Source organism: Lineus longissimus, chromosome 3 (genome assembly GCF_910592395.1).
Source record: "Lineus longissimus chromosome 3, tnLinLong1.2, whole genome shotgun sequence".
Lineage (NCBI taxonomy): Eukaryota > Metazoa > Nemertea > Pilidiophora > Heteronemertea > Lineidae > Lineus > Lineus longissimus.
Window position 1 is genome coordinate 16040029 of NC_088310.1, and position 15833 is coordinate 16055861.

The 15833-nt window shown below is 39.8% G+C and overlaps 1 protein-coding gene across 1 annotated transcript in view; it reads right to left on the reverse strand.

Moving 5' to 3' along the window:
- LOC135484029 (calcium permeable stress-gated cation channel 1-like) overlaps positions 1-15833 on the reverse strand; it is an 81591-nt gene that overhangs the window by 51489 nt on the left and 14269 nt on the right. Inside the window, exon 4 of the mRNA XM_064765059.1 lies at positions 3616-3651. Within this exon, the coding sequence (XP_064621129.1) occupies positions 3616-3651 (36 nt within the window). The remainder of the gene's footprint in view (positions 1-3615; positions 3652-15833) is intronic.

Consider the following 15833-nt stretch of genomic DNA (forward strand, 5'->3'; position numbering starts at 1 on the left):
CAATAATGTCTCAACGATGGATTTGCACACATGCTTTTTTGTTTTTTTATCTCAATTGTGAGACTTGTGGATTGAGGCAGATTTTCTTCACGATATCTTTTTTTTAACATGCAATCAATGGCGCTGCATAAATATCATGAATGAGCAGTTGTGCCTGGTGGTATGTAAACGTTGAAACAACCCAAAATGAAACAAGCAAAACTAAAAGAACAAAATAAAACATTCCAAACATGAAATTGAAGATCAGGTTTAGATGTAATACGATTGCAAGCATTAGGTTGATAATTGCATGAAATGAAAATGCACTTTTATTCACTTAATTAAGGCCCACTTAATTCATCCTGACTCTCCTGACACTATCGAGCTCCACAAATTCATGACAGATTCCATCAATTTTCCTGTTTTCTCGGCAGGCTCTCCGCACGTGCCCCAATTACAGCGCTGATATAAAAACTTAAAGAGGGCAAAGGTCAACGCTGATTGCACGTTGTCCAACCTTGGCGCCTGATTTGGCAGCAGTCAAACTAATGCAATTGTTAGTGTATTTTTAGAATCCGTTTAATGAGCACAGGGTTATAGGCAGAAATTCGTTCTCCTGGTATAGCCAAGACAAAAACTAGCTTTAACTCCACAAATTCTAAAGTACTTTTCATCTACATTGTTACCCCTGCGCCATGGCAAAGCATGAATTATCACAACTTTAAATCGTATTGTCCTGGATATTTCAAATCATATTGTCGCTCAGAATAGGATACTACTGAAGTTGCTGAGGTCGTTGTTCTGATTGGTCTAAAATCGAGGCATCTTGCCTGAGCCAAAAAAACAACTTTTGAGGTGGAAAATGTCAAGGGTTTGGGCGAGTGATTTAGCAGTTTCAAAACATTGCAGGTCAAGATGCACTTAATTTGACTTGTTGCAGGTTTTAAACAAGCCAAAATAAATGAGTAAAAAAAACGTTCCATGGTGCACCATGCAAAACTTTTATTTCAGGTTTAAAATGCTTATTCGGCTCATTTAGTTAGGCTTGTTTCATTTGGCTCGTTCCAATATTTACATACTAACATTGTGCTCGGTGTTGACTACAAGGACCCGACTACAAGTACGCCGAATTTGGCTGGTGTTGTGGGATATTTTTGTTTGAAATAGCCAATAATAAGGCGGTGTCAAGAATTTCACTACCTCGGGAATGGGAATGGGATACCTGATAATGGCAGTGGCAAACAAACCGATGATAAAAACCAACAGAGTAGCTCAGGTTAATGGCAGCTACTTTGCACAGTGTTTCAATAATATAGATAACGTAATCATTTATTTAACTTAGATAGTATAATGTAGATAAGAGTTTACTGAGTGGGCTTTGTGGCAAATGTCATCTGGGATACATACCATTAAAATGAAACTGCCAGGGGCCATTGTGCACACTGGTGCTGAAAGGGTGGATGTCATCCTGGGTGCCGACAAATGGTACCCAGGTTCGAGATCGACTGGACAATAAGCACCCTGGGTGCCATTACACTAGACAAACAGCACCCAGTGGCAGTACAGAAACGTCGTCCCTAAGATCCGTAAGCCAGGCAAAAAGAAGCTGGGTGCTATTTGTCTAGTGTAATGACACCCAGGGTGCTTATTGTCCACTCGATCTCCAACCTGGGTACCATTTGTCGGCACCCAGGACGACATCCACCCTTTCAGCCACACTGGTCAAACTTTAGTTGAGAAATGTGGACATCTTGTCAAAATTTCCCATTTATAAGATTTAACCAAAGAAAGGTTGAATGATATGTCTTTGGGACGGTGTGCTCACATGGGGCAATAAAAGACAGGGTGAATGGATGAATGGTCCGATGGTCAGTATTTAGGTAAAGATGGAGGAATGTTGAATGAAAATTTTGACAAAGTAGGTCAAGTTCAATATTTAATCTTGATGACTAATAATAACAAAACGTAATTGCAGTATATCACTTAATTGTAAAATTTCATTTCTGCAGACTTTGAGAGTAGATCATAACCAACCTAATTTTTTGACCACATGTAGAGGTGCCTTATATGCGTAGATTTGAAGAGATGAGGACAAGTAATGACCAAACGGGCCACTGTCTGTGAAGTTTAGGAGTTTAACCTCTGGGACTTTGAAAATCAGGTCAAGGTCAAAATGCTGTAACAACTTTGGTTAGCTTGATCAGATTAATCAAGGAGATAATTTGCAAGATCACACAGCGACGTTTCATGAGATATGACCCACATACATGTACATAATATTTTATTACCTTGACCTTCTTATACCTGGAAAGTATGTCGCATTGACCTACGTTTTAGTCAGCATGTAGAGCTGCCTAATTGGTATCTTCAATCAAATCTGAGGAGACTAGAATAGGTCATAAGACGACAAAATGTCTAACGACTGGTAACATTTGAGAGTTTGACCTCTGTGACCTTGACTGAAACCTGAAATAAAACAATTTGTCAATAACTGCGAAAACAACTACAGTGTTGATGTGTTTAACTCAGCGGTTGAGGTGTGCCTGGTCCACATATCTAACATTGGCCTCATCTACGGGCACTCCTCAGTCAGCTCAAACCCATCAACACAGTAAGTATTTAAGAGAAAATGCCATCACCCAGCACTTCAGCACAAATTCAATCTGCAGAGAAGCTCTATCCAAAAAAGAGTTATTTGGGAGGGTTAGCTTGGGACATCACAGAAATTACCTTGGAGGAGATGCCGGAGTTAGAACTACATGCATAGCTGCGGGTACTGGTTCCAGTGAGCTGGTTGGTACAATCGCGCAGATTGGTCATTTCTCATGTACACCAAGAACCATGCTCTATAGGAATGCTATGATGAATAACATCACTGGCGCCCAGCAATAACTCTCTCCTCTCCCTTCGGCCGAGTCGGTATGGACAAACATGGCCAAAGCATGATAACCTCATGGTTACATATCATGGTTTAACGTGTTTAAGACATACCAAACCAACAAAAGGCTGTCATGAGTTATTCAGGCATTAAAGGCCTATGCTGTTCTTTTGTTTACATTGTATTGATTCGTGGCCCAAGTCAATATGAATAAACATTGCCATAGTGCAGTATATATATCATGTGCATGAAATTGCTGAAACTTGGCATTCATACTACATTGTATAATTTGTACATTTACCACTAATTCTGAACTTTCCAAATTCAACCTCAATTTTCAAATTTTTGAATGAACACTGTAGGCCTTTAACCACTTCACTACTGGACATTTTTGACGTTATTCGGTTGAGCACTTGACTCTAGCCTCATTCCCTGCAATGATATCATGCTGTGCAATGCGTCATGCATCGTAGTACATTACAACATGATGTCATCAAACCGATATTCTACAGGAGCGTGAGTCTTTGCAAGTTGGACCGATATTTCGGCCTACAGTATTGAAGTGGTAAGGTACTTTTATATGTTATATTAATAACACCTAGACAGCAGAGAAAGAACAAAGCTGGAGGTGAAGTAATAATGATAGAGTTAAGAACAAACCATAAACCATAACATGGCAGTCAGAGAGTTAGCAAGACAACCTTTTACCAAGAACTATGGTTAATTTGTAACTAAGGATAAATAAAACTAATGCATACACATTGTATCTTGAAGTATCGTACAAAAGGCTCCTCCTGAAATGAATACAAAGTAACAAAAGTTACAACACATAATATAAATAATGAAATGGCCAGGGCCATTGTGCTCACCTCATGTGGAGGAAAGATAGATAAAGAGCATGGTCTTGTGTCATGTAGTGTTAGGTTTGATGTAGGTCCAAGCAATTACAATTTCCCCAAAATGGCCAATTTACAGTACATTCGACCTCTAAGACCTTGAAAAGTAGGTCAAATCAAAGAAGACCCGGGTGACACATTGAATGGTTGTTAGAATTAGATGTACCTATGATATAAAATTGGTGCCAATCGGGCAAGTCATTACTAGGAATAATGGCATTTTGAGGAATTTAGGATTTGGCCCCCTCCCTGGAGGCCAAACGGCAAATCAGATCGCACCAAACTTCGGTACCTGAGATCACCTGACCAAGGGGTAAATGTGTACTTAATTTGTGATCAATAGTCATTGCAGTTAAGAAACGTGCCATAGTTACGGCCTGACAGCGAATTTACGCCATTTGACCTCTGTGACCTTGACAAGAAGGTCAAATTAAAAACCTGTGTGACATATACTGTATGATGGTTAGATGTACCCATGATATCAAATTGGTGGCAATCGGGCAAGAAGTTAAGGAATAATCACATTTTTAAGGTTTTTGGATTTTGCCCCCTGGTGGTCAAGTGGTGAATCATATTGGACCAAACTTCAGTCCCTGAGATCACCTGACTAAGGGGTAAATGTGTACCAAATTTGGTATCAATAGTCATTGCAGTTTAGAAACGTGCCATCGTTACATCCTAACGGCCAATTTACACCATTTGACCTCTGTGACCTTGAAAAGGAGGTCAAATCAAAAACCCGGAGGATATATGATGCACCTTTGCTAGAAGTACCTACCATATTTTTTTCAAAATTTCCCGACTACTATTAAGGGAGATATTGCATATTTTCACTTTTAACGTTTGGCCCCCTGGTGGCCAAACCATGAAACGAATCGGACCGAAACTTGGTCTCCCAGGTGTCATTACATAAGGGTACATGTGTACCAAGTTTCAACTCAATAGCTCTAACAGTTACGAAACGTGCCCTGCTAACGGACGACGGACGACGACGGACGACGACGACGACGACGACGACGACGACGACGACGACGGACGACGGACGCCACGGTATGGGATAAGCTCACCTCTGCTAAGAGGTGAGCTAAAAAGTTAGAATCATGCCCTGAGATGCAGTTTCAGACATACCCGAGAATAGAATTGTAATTTTTGTTTTCAAAACAAGTTGCTCTGATATTGGATTTCATGCCATTTCTCCATGTATCTAACATCATGATGCAAGAAACACTTACTTGACAGTTGGTTGGGTCCATTTTTGCTTTCAACATTTAAGTTAAAATAATACAGCGAATTACGATAACAGGATTATAAATGAAATGGGGGTGGGGGTGGAGAGGACAGTGATAGGGTGACACGATATACAGCAGAAATTACAGCAGTTGCATGCAGGTTTTAGCTTGGAGCAAAATCAGTATAATGATATTAAACCAGGGAAGATGATCATTATTTGTAATTATATGCAGGGTCTGGTCAATGGCAAACCAGATGATTGGCACTAAACTGAAGGTGCATGTTAGAAATGTATTTAGTTTGTAACGAAAAAGGTCCCCAAGGGCTCACCTGGGCCTGGGGTTGTATGATTGAGAGAATGAGAGAATGTAACAAGCACGAAGAATGTGATTTTTTTCTAATTGACTCCTGTAACATGATGTTTTGACAATGTTTGATGATTCTACAACATGCACTTGATCATGTTGAAATTTCACCTTTGGTGACTCCACCAACTATCAAGATGACTTTTATGTCTGGAGCTTTCAGGTCCGTGCAATCTGGATATGAGGATCAACCACTCTGGCAGTTTTCTTATTATATCAATCCCAAAGCAAAAATAACTTGCAACAGAAGTTTATATAACTCCGAACACTTGTTGAGTTTTTAGAAGGTCATATCAACAGAGAAATTTATCAAAGATGTGTTGATAACTGTAAGGAGTCTAGATTAAGCATGTCAGAACAAAATAGGACACGAGGAACCATTTTTCGACATTTTAGAAAAAAATAACGTCAAAAGCCTATCTATGTATCATATAAACCATAGCATTTACATGTAGATGTGCAGGTACTTACGATAAATATTTGTTAACGATCCAACCATCTGTTTTTGTTATGTGTTTGGTCTAAGGAATTGATACTGAACTGGAGGAGGCAGCTTATCCTGCTACACTTTCACGACCTACTGGCCTACGAAAGTTAGAACCAATGTAGTCTTGTTAGGTAAGTTGAACTTGTGAAAAATTGCTTTGAACTGACCCATATTTGTGACCTACTGACCCATATGCCAATCCTGTAATGATATGTGATGTATTCTTGCTAGAAGAACATGTTCCTACCATAAATCCTTGAAAATAGATCAGTATTAAGTCTTGGAATGCACTTATTCTTTTTCAATTTGGACCCCCTTGAATTAAGCCAGTATGCTTTATTTGAAATATTTGTAACAGTAAAACATTGATCCAGGAATGCATCTGAGGGCCTACATTCTAAGAATTCTTTCTGTTGGCGACCCCCAACCATCCAACTTATCTGGAATGATGGATCTGCCAAATTTGTGAAAGCAATCAATGCTTCAAGCTATCTGGCGGGAGTTAATGGTGCAATCAATCACTGGTTATCTCTGAGGTAGCCCACCACCTATCATGACATGGGCATTATTATGTCTCACAAGAGACTGAATACACAGAAAGCAGCTATGCAGAGAGTTGGAATTTTCACCTGGCTGATGACAATGAATAGCATGCTAGCAACACACATTAAATTTTGATAGTCTTACACACTTGCCACAAGCATATTTTAATGACAGACATTCTTCTGGTTCTCAAATCATTTCACTGTATCACTTATTTGGTAACCAACAAATGTATTAATGAGGGATAGCCACACTCAAAAACAATGTGCAATATCCTTAATATTGGTAGAAGAATGAATGGTAAATGTATTTTCACCCTATCTTGACCATGTGAAGGGCTAAGCTGCAACTCACTTCAGGTCTCACGAAGTTCGTTTTTTTCCAACCCCAAAAATATGGTTCTTCAGACATATGGAGATGAATTGGCCTGTCCTGTTCCAAGTATTGTTTACTTTATTGTCATGACCTTAGTTTCCATATACAGAAGATGCTTTGGTTATTTTATGAGGGCATCTTCTGTGAGTTTGGGACCTATCACATGTTGGGCTTCATAAGCGAACATACATCCAAGCCATGGGGCGAGGTTTGTCTGAGTTTCACAAGAGCGAATTTCCTTAGTTCGTGTTCTGCAGGGCCATATAGCGTCGTAAAAAGCTGTGATGGGGTACACTTTGGCAATGAATCTCCAAAGTACATATAGCCAGCTATCTTATGGAGGTCAGCCCAAGTGCCTGAAAAATCTCCTTTAGATAGTTGATACAAGTGCCCACTCCTTGGTCCCCAGTAGGGCAATTTTGGTGGAATTTTTTTCCGTTTGTGGGATCTGGGCATTGTCGAAGGTGGCACCCCTAATGGTCACAGAACCAACTAAATGCCTCGAATGTGCCATAGAGACCTTCCCTAGGTCTCTACCTACCCAAAAATGTGTAGGTTCTTATATTTTATGTCATCAATTTGGCCTCAGCTGGGTCACTTCGGGACTTGACATGCATCCCGCATCAGGAGCAAGTCTGACGTTATGCCCCGAGGGGAACACAGCACTGGCCAGTGAGACCTAAGGGGAGCTCACACAGAGTGTGGAAGTATTCACACAATGCTCCTCAAGGGTAGTGATAAGCTCGCACATCATGATGCTATTCAAGTTCAAGAGCCACATTAGGGCCGTTTAGACGCTTTCCAAAAAGACCGCATAAGACCGCATTCCGATCCGATCCGATCGAACCCCATTCCAGACCGGATGTGGTCTCATTTTAATGTACCCGTTTAGACGCTAACAGCAATGAGGACTGATGTGGACTAATTTCTTTTGGTTCCACCAATATTCCGCAGGATGTCGCGGTGGCGTCACTGATTTAGCGCCACAATGCGGGTTATAATGGTACTAGGCAAGCTCGTTCTTATGGTAGCTGCTGTCTAGCTTCCGCTGAATGGATTGATCGTTCCAAATATGTATGAGATCGAAAACAACCGTGTCCGTGAACTTATCCTTCACCATATTGGAATAATGAAAATAAGCCAAGAGAAAATACTATAAAACTGACAATCAAAACGACATTAATTCACGTGTTTATAATGAAAGGAAGTATTGCCGAAGTGCCATATCCAATACGCATGCGTGTAGGTAAAAAAATCTGTCCAGATGAGACCGCATTAGGCCCGATCGCGTTTAGACGACCAAATTTGATCCGGATGCATCCGGATTAGCCCCGATGGAACCAGCAAAAGAGGTGGACCACTTGAAGACCCGATGGGACCACATGAGACCCGATCGGTTTGCGTTTACACCAGGGAAATTTAGACTGCATTCGATTCGATCGGATCTCATCGGGCCTTTTTTCTGTCGTCTAAACGGCCCTATTGAGTTATAAGGTACTGGTGCATAAAAATTTGATATGAAACACTGATGGGATGCCAGTCTGTCATCAGCTTAAATCTTAGAAGCCGCATGAACCTTTGTTTGAAATACTAAAGTGCATTTGTTTATATTTTGGCAACATCATTTTGGGCCCTGGAGTGCAAGTTACTGGTAAGATTTCTTTGAAAACCAATTTTTTACTGATTTACCGACCAAACAGAATTTTCTCATAAAGTAACCATGGCAACTGAATAAAAGAATTGTATGTATTTGTGTACACTGACGTTATGGCATTGAATTTAGACACCTACTTGTTTGCCAAGTATGAATGAGAAATACCCAGTAACAAAATAATTGTGGCCTCTCCAGGTGATCCTTCCCCCTCCAAATGACTATTCAGCTTCGCGGAAGAATTTTTAAATTTCTGTACAACCATGGTTAACCCTACAAATACTGTTTGGCTGCGAAGTTCAGATCAATAAATACCAAATTTTGAAGAAATTCAATCAGTAGTTTGTGCTCCAGGGCCCAAAAACAATGCATACAAAACCTTTAAGACCGGAGTGTAGTAACTGTGCCCAATGGTCAGCCATGCTGACAGCAGAATACTCACATATTGCTAATGAATATATGAATAACAATTACACATACAGGAATAATATAAGACACGCACTGAATGATTACGCACCACAGGGACAAATATTTCCTGTGTGCTCTTCGATCTACGATGTAGACACAAAATAGCATATCGCCAACAGGTCTTTTTACTCCGTGTTCGTTCATCGCAAGTGGCAAAAACGCATCTCGAGTTAGTTCTGACAAGGCCAGTTCACCTGGAGTAAAATTACATTCAGACAGGGCTGGTCAGTTGAACAAACTTCAATCTGATTCAAGGTCAGTTTATTATTGTCGTTGAGACAAGACCACTAATGAATATTCATAGGTTGGAGGGTCCAGGCCTATCTATTAGACGATTGCATGTTTTTTACTCTCAAGTACATATTTGGAGAGGTATTGAAAAAATATTTGTTGTGGCAAGTCTACAGATATAAAGAAATTATTTGATGAAAAAATTAATTTTGAATTTTGCTATTTGGGTAATAGTTTTGAGTTTTTTCTGCCAGTTGGCTGAAAAGAGTGGAAATATCAAAGTCTGTCTAATTTGTCGATTATCAAAAAATTTCCGTGGTCAATCACCAGTTTATTTTTCACCATTTACTTGCCCGACTGTCCGGAATAACATAATCTAAATTTCAGATTCACAACACCACGCATTCTTTGATGCGTCGCGGTCAAACATTGACAATTTAACTGCTAAAAGGCTTAAAAAATCAATTGTGGTCTTGTCTCCGTTCCCAATGGTGGCGTTTGCCGAGCCATAAGAATTTCATTGACCTTCTCATGGTCATAAAGTTGACTGAATTTCAGGGTTATTGAAGAATGTACATGTCACAGTCACATGGAAATTGGTTGACATCTGTTCAACAGTTTAGGAGTAATAGAAATTTGTTGGATTTTCAAGATGGCGGCCTGGCGGACATATTTGCCATGGGATTTGACTGAAAATTAGGGGTAATGATAAAAGTACATCGATATATAATCACATGAAGTTTGGTTGCAATCCGATCATTAGTTTCAGGGTAATAGGACTTTGTTTAATTTAAAGATGGCCACCTGGCGGCCATATTGGTCAATGGATTTGACTGAAAATCAGGGATATTGTAGAGAGTACACATATATACAATCACATGAAATTTGGTTGCAATTCGACTTTGTTTCATTTTCAAGATGGCGGCCATATTTGAAGTCTGAGCGGGACAAATTTTGGGGGTAAAATAGAGGGTCCTTAGAAAGTTTAGAACATCCTAGCTCAAATAGAAACGAAACGCGCCACCTATCGGTGACTAAGTGAACTTTGACCTCTGTGATCTTGAGAAGTAGGTCAAATAACCGGATGATAACCTTATTAGATACACCCACCATAAAAATTTCGCCACTCTACATACAACCATTAGCTTCAAAAAGGCAAAAAAACTACTTCCAAGATGGCAGCTAGGAGCCCAGATAGTAGGTCATATCGCGAAAAAGAAAAATACAACTGGGCGTATTGCCCAAAGCCACCATCACACCAAGTTTTAGCCGTGCCCCGCTAATGGACGACGACGGACACCACAGTATCGTATAAGCTCCCCAGAGGTGAGCTATAAATAAATACAAGTTCTTATATACAGCGCTTTATAATGTACAGCATTCTCAAAGTGCTTTACATTTATTCCCCAGTCTACTCTAAGCTAAAACCTTTCATTCAGTAGAACTTAGATGAGCTGCTCAATCAGTGCTATAACCTGAGCATTTCCGACCGGTAACCATTTAAAGACCTGGGTGGAGATGGCATTTAGGGCAAGGAGACCTGCCTAAAGTCTCACGCCGCCCGTGGAGATCGAACCAGGGACCTCTTGGCTGCTTGTCAGAGACCTGAGCCACTACACCACCGCAGTTCAGTAATAGATATTTGTGACCCGCTCTACCAAAACTAGGCGCTTGTCGCATCTGAACTTGACAGGTTGATACGGCCTTGTTGTTCATTTCCCGATTGTAGACCTTTTGTGAAATGTGACCAAATCAGTTTGTAATAGATTTCACAAAAGGTCTACAATAGGGAAATGAACAACAAGTCCGTATCAACCTGTCGAGTTCAGATGCGACAAGCGCCTAGTTTTGGTAGAGCGAGTCACATTTATGATGCATTAAATGTGTTCTACCTTTCTTGTGTTCCCATGCACATTGGCCTGTGTAAAATCCATCAAAAATCATGCACCTGTTGCTCAAAATACATCAAGTAATTACTCTTTCACAAAATAGACATCTACGCTGTAAGTTCCAATGGTCCACATGATAGATTTGGTCATGTCATTAAGCTGATGAAAACAGTGCTTGCTTCTGATGGCAGGAGCTTCCATTGCGATGGTGCTCAATGTTTATGCAGCATTTTTTCCCCAGCAACCGTGTGGTTATTTCTATGGACTTTTTGGCTTATTCCTTTCTCAACGAAACGACAAGATGTGTTGGACTACAATGAGAGGGATGATAAACTATTCGATAAGAGCACAAGACTGGACATTGTTAAAACATTGTCTCATTGAAACTTAGAGAAAGGCGGCTACACTAGATTTGGGCCTCATTGTGTGTGTGTGTAACTAACGCCATGTCAAATTTAAAAAGCCAAAGATATTTATCAGCAGTGACATCACTAGTCTTCTAATACAACGATTCTTTTCCAGAGAACTTATCAATAATACAGTGAAGTGTTATTGCTCGGACGAACTTTAATCCAAGTTTATTGCAAATTCTCACATCAAATGCCATATACATGTATGTGCTATCATCTCGACGTCATGACGTGGTGTTATTACTGAACATCTAGAATGAAACTAAAGTATCTGGCAACTCTGTAGACCTGCATGCATCCTGCGTCTGATACACGTCATCTTTTCATTCCCATAAAACGTGACAACTGCATATTTTCACGCACGCTGAGGGATAATCATGGTCAATCCGAATGCACTTCCTGTCCATAATTGCATAAACATGTAGCTATGCAGCCATGAAGGATTTTCATGGAAATTACTCATGGGAACTAAGCATGTGACCATTTACCCATCCGACAAACTGAATGAACTTTTTGTAGAATATTTTTGTTGCCCTTCCAGCAAACCAGATTGGGTCGGTCAGTCGAATGCTCACAAACAAATTTAACTCTTTCACTACCAATAACGTTTTATTTTTTTGCTTTTCTGTGATTTTGTCTACCGGATCAATGCACTTATTATGATAAATATGTAATAAGGAAGGTGCGACCAAAGACATAGTGACAATTATCTTCTAGATGATATTACCAAACAATTTACACCATTATGTGTCTGAAGACTATTAATCATGATGTAATTAAAATGATATTATCACCAGGCTGGATATTTCCCTCTTCAGGAGACCTTGCTTATATTCTCATCGTGATGTGAGGCAGATAAATGATCATCTACATGTGGCATAAAACAGAGCTTCATCATCAGAGAAACTGCTCAATATCAATACAAACATAATTAAAAGACTTGTGCAGTTATCCGTAATACTTTTCGCCTGATACAGGCTATTCATAGCCGACATATTGGATTTTGATGAGATACCCTTTTGAAGTGCGGATATAACATTATAATGATTAAGGAAGGTTTATGGATTATACCTGCAATGATCATACATTATTGATTAGCTTGCAGCAAAATCCATTCCCTGCATCATAATTGCCTAACAGAACTTCACCATGCAGGTGCTAGATAAAAATTCACAAATATTTTCCAATTTAGAGCGACAGAGTTTCAAGAAAATATGTCAAAGCATGTGATAGGCCTAAAATATAATAAGCTGTGGTTCCATTCCAGTACTGGTATTTCCTGATATAAAAGTTTGGGTGGCACAAGGTAGGTAGGAGTATAATTATATTTTAATGAATATTGTCCTCTAAGATTTTCTAACTAGTTCAGGTAATGAACATTTCAAAAGTGCTGTTGAGTAGACAGAAAAAAACATTTTCACCAAAGATTTTTCCCCAACTCACCATAGGCCAACAGAGGAGTGGGGGGAATAGTCCCACACAACCATCCTAAGTTGCTGTTGGGCAATTGGATTGGAGCGGTCGTGGAGCAGTGGAAACAACAGTGCCTGTCACATCTGAGGTCCTGGGTTCGAATCCTGGTCGGTCCCGGTACACTCATGTAATAGACATGGCGACTTTCTTCGCCTGCTCGGTTTCCTCTGGGGTCTCCGGATTCCTCCTACTGACATTATAATTACCCAACGTTGTTTATAGAGCAAATAAAGTCCCAGTTGGTGACCAGATCTCAATTTAGTTTTCCCTTAATTGATGCACATAACAAGTCCTTTCTCATATGATTCATGTGCATTGTGCTAGACTAATAATGTAGATCTCATCCTGCATTTTACATTTTTGTGAGCAATGTACTATGTACCTTCCTTTTTTATCGAGGTGTTTTGAGGCTGAATTGTCTACACTTGCATTTGAGGCTGATGAGTCCGTGGTCAGGGGCAGACACTATTGGAACTGGTTCTGTAGCAAGAGTGTTAAAAAGTGAATCAAGGTCAAAATACTTGTGTATACTTTGAACAGATTGAACTTCATAGTGTCAAGGTCAAAATACTGGAGATTTTATAGGTCAATCTCTTTTCACTGAAATATCATTCTTTCACACAACACTTCTGCTCTCAAAACAATCATGACTTGGTGACAACTTCTTTGAAGGCAAGAATCAAGAATGATTCCTTTATCAACAAAAGACAATGTTTCAAACTAAAGTGTAAAGCAAACTACAGTGTAAAGCAACCTCCAGTGTGGTGATTGAAAAGATCTAATCAGGGCTAACACTTTCCATGGCCTCTTGGCCACTTCTCTTATCAACAAGACTGCAAGATCATCCAATCAATCAATCAATACTCGCATCACTGAATACCTTAACAATCCTCAAGAGAAATCAAACAGAACATTGATTTTCGATTTCATGGTCGAACTGAGCAATGATGATGAAAGGAAGCAAGAGCATTGGCACAACCTCAGAATGACAATTATCCATCACTTTTGCATGAAATCAACGGTGATTGTATTTTCACCTTAACCTCTTGACTACCGCCAACAGCTATAGCGGTCTCAATCAAATACATGTGTTTACCGCCGACCGCTTGAGCAGTCGCTATAATGGACATTTCTGTGCATTGTTTGGTATGAACAGACTCGGCTCTACTGGTGTATAGTGACGCAGGCCTGTCGTCTGCTGCCCACTAACTTGTCCTTAGTCATATAGATGGCGCTGCGGAGGCGACGAAGACGAAGGTTTTGCCAGACGCACGTGGCTGCACAATAATACCAAAAAAGCCCCTGGTATGGAACGGTTCGAACAGCCCTGGTAGTCAAGAGGTTAATGGATCTATAGCAGGCATACTGAGCGCTGAGAGACTGAAAAGCCTGAGTGAAACTCCCTAAAAGGCCTATGCCGTTCGTTGAATATTTGAAATTTTGCAATTGAATTAAAAAATTTCTAATTGTGTAAATGCGTACTGAATATCAATTTCAACAATGCTGTTGTGTAGACAGATATACAAATGCTATGAATACCAAGTTTCAGCAAAGTAATATGCATGATAACTTCCCGACAGCATTGTGTATTATCTCTATTTTCCTGTACCACCACACATTACGAACGGCGTTCCCCTTTAAAAACCAGAAATACCAGGTCTTAATTGATTGGAACACTGCATCAGCAGATCCGGACAAAAAAAAATCAATTACGGCAATTGCCTGAACGCATCCAAGCCTGATTTATGTGGAAGCTGGAAAACATCTTCTTCGGTAATGTTTCTTTTGGTCAAAAGCCTGGGATAGAGTTCTCAAAGTAGCGAGCAGTTCCAAGTCGTAGGATATCTACAAAAGACCAAAGAAGATCAACAAGCCACAAGACTGTTTCGACGAAAATCACCAAACTTGACAAAGCTCTCCATACGCATCAATTGTTTAATTTATAAAGAAAAGACTATGAAAAGCATAGCTGGAGAATGACCGGTGGTTGTAAGGCCAGGACTGCAATTACGATCCACAGGAATATACCAATCAGAAGTTGTTGGATCGCTACATGGAAACTACTTTATACCACTGCTGTGAAAATGCACAGACTGTCAGCCAAATGCTCAATCAATACTCTGCTGGTTCTAATTGCAGCAGGGTGATACATGCCAGTACATACTGTATGCACAAGCTATGAAAATTCTGCCATCCTATTGAACACTTATGCACCTTGCTCGTTGATGGTTTCAATGGCAGCGTGAAGTAGTCAGTGCAGGGCATAGAAAGAAGACATTATCTTTTCATCGTCATACTTCAATATATTTTATTTGAAAAAATGTAAAGGAAGGCCAGTGGCATAGTGGAAAGTAAGCGCTGGGTTCATAACCAGGGATGGTCACGGTTTTGATTTTCAAAGAGATCAATGCTGTTGCGTTTCCATTACATGATCTTGAGTAAGACACCAAACCATACATGGCTTTGTTCTTCAAATGATAAGCAAAACTAAGATGGTATGTCTGATGCATTTTAAGAAATATTGACCCAAGCAAAATGCATAGTTCCAGCAGATGTTTTCCTCTTCCTGGCAAAAGATGGAATTAGTCCGGGAGCTGAGCAACTTTTATTTAACATGCAGGCTACAAATGAATTTAAAATGTTGTGGGAGAGAGTACGCCTACCTGACCATAGAAACCCAATTCTTCAGTTTTTCCAGTAGTGGATGTAGGAGATAGTGGGGTTAGAATTTTTGTTGATGACTTCAACATTGGACCACGAATGGAGCTCTGTACAGGAGCACAATATCAATGCCCACATAAATCTTGAAAGGTTGGATTTAGACCCTATAAATGTATTACCACCAGATAGAAACATGGTGCCGTGTTTTCAAAAGACTCCTTTTGATATATTATAAGAAAGTAAAATACATAAAAAAGTCATTTTCAACCACACTGCCACATAGAAACAAATAAAAAC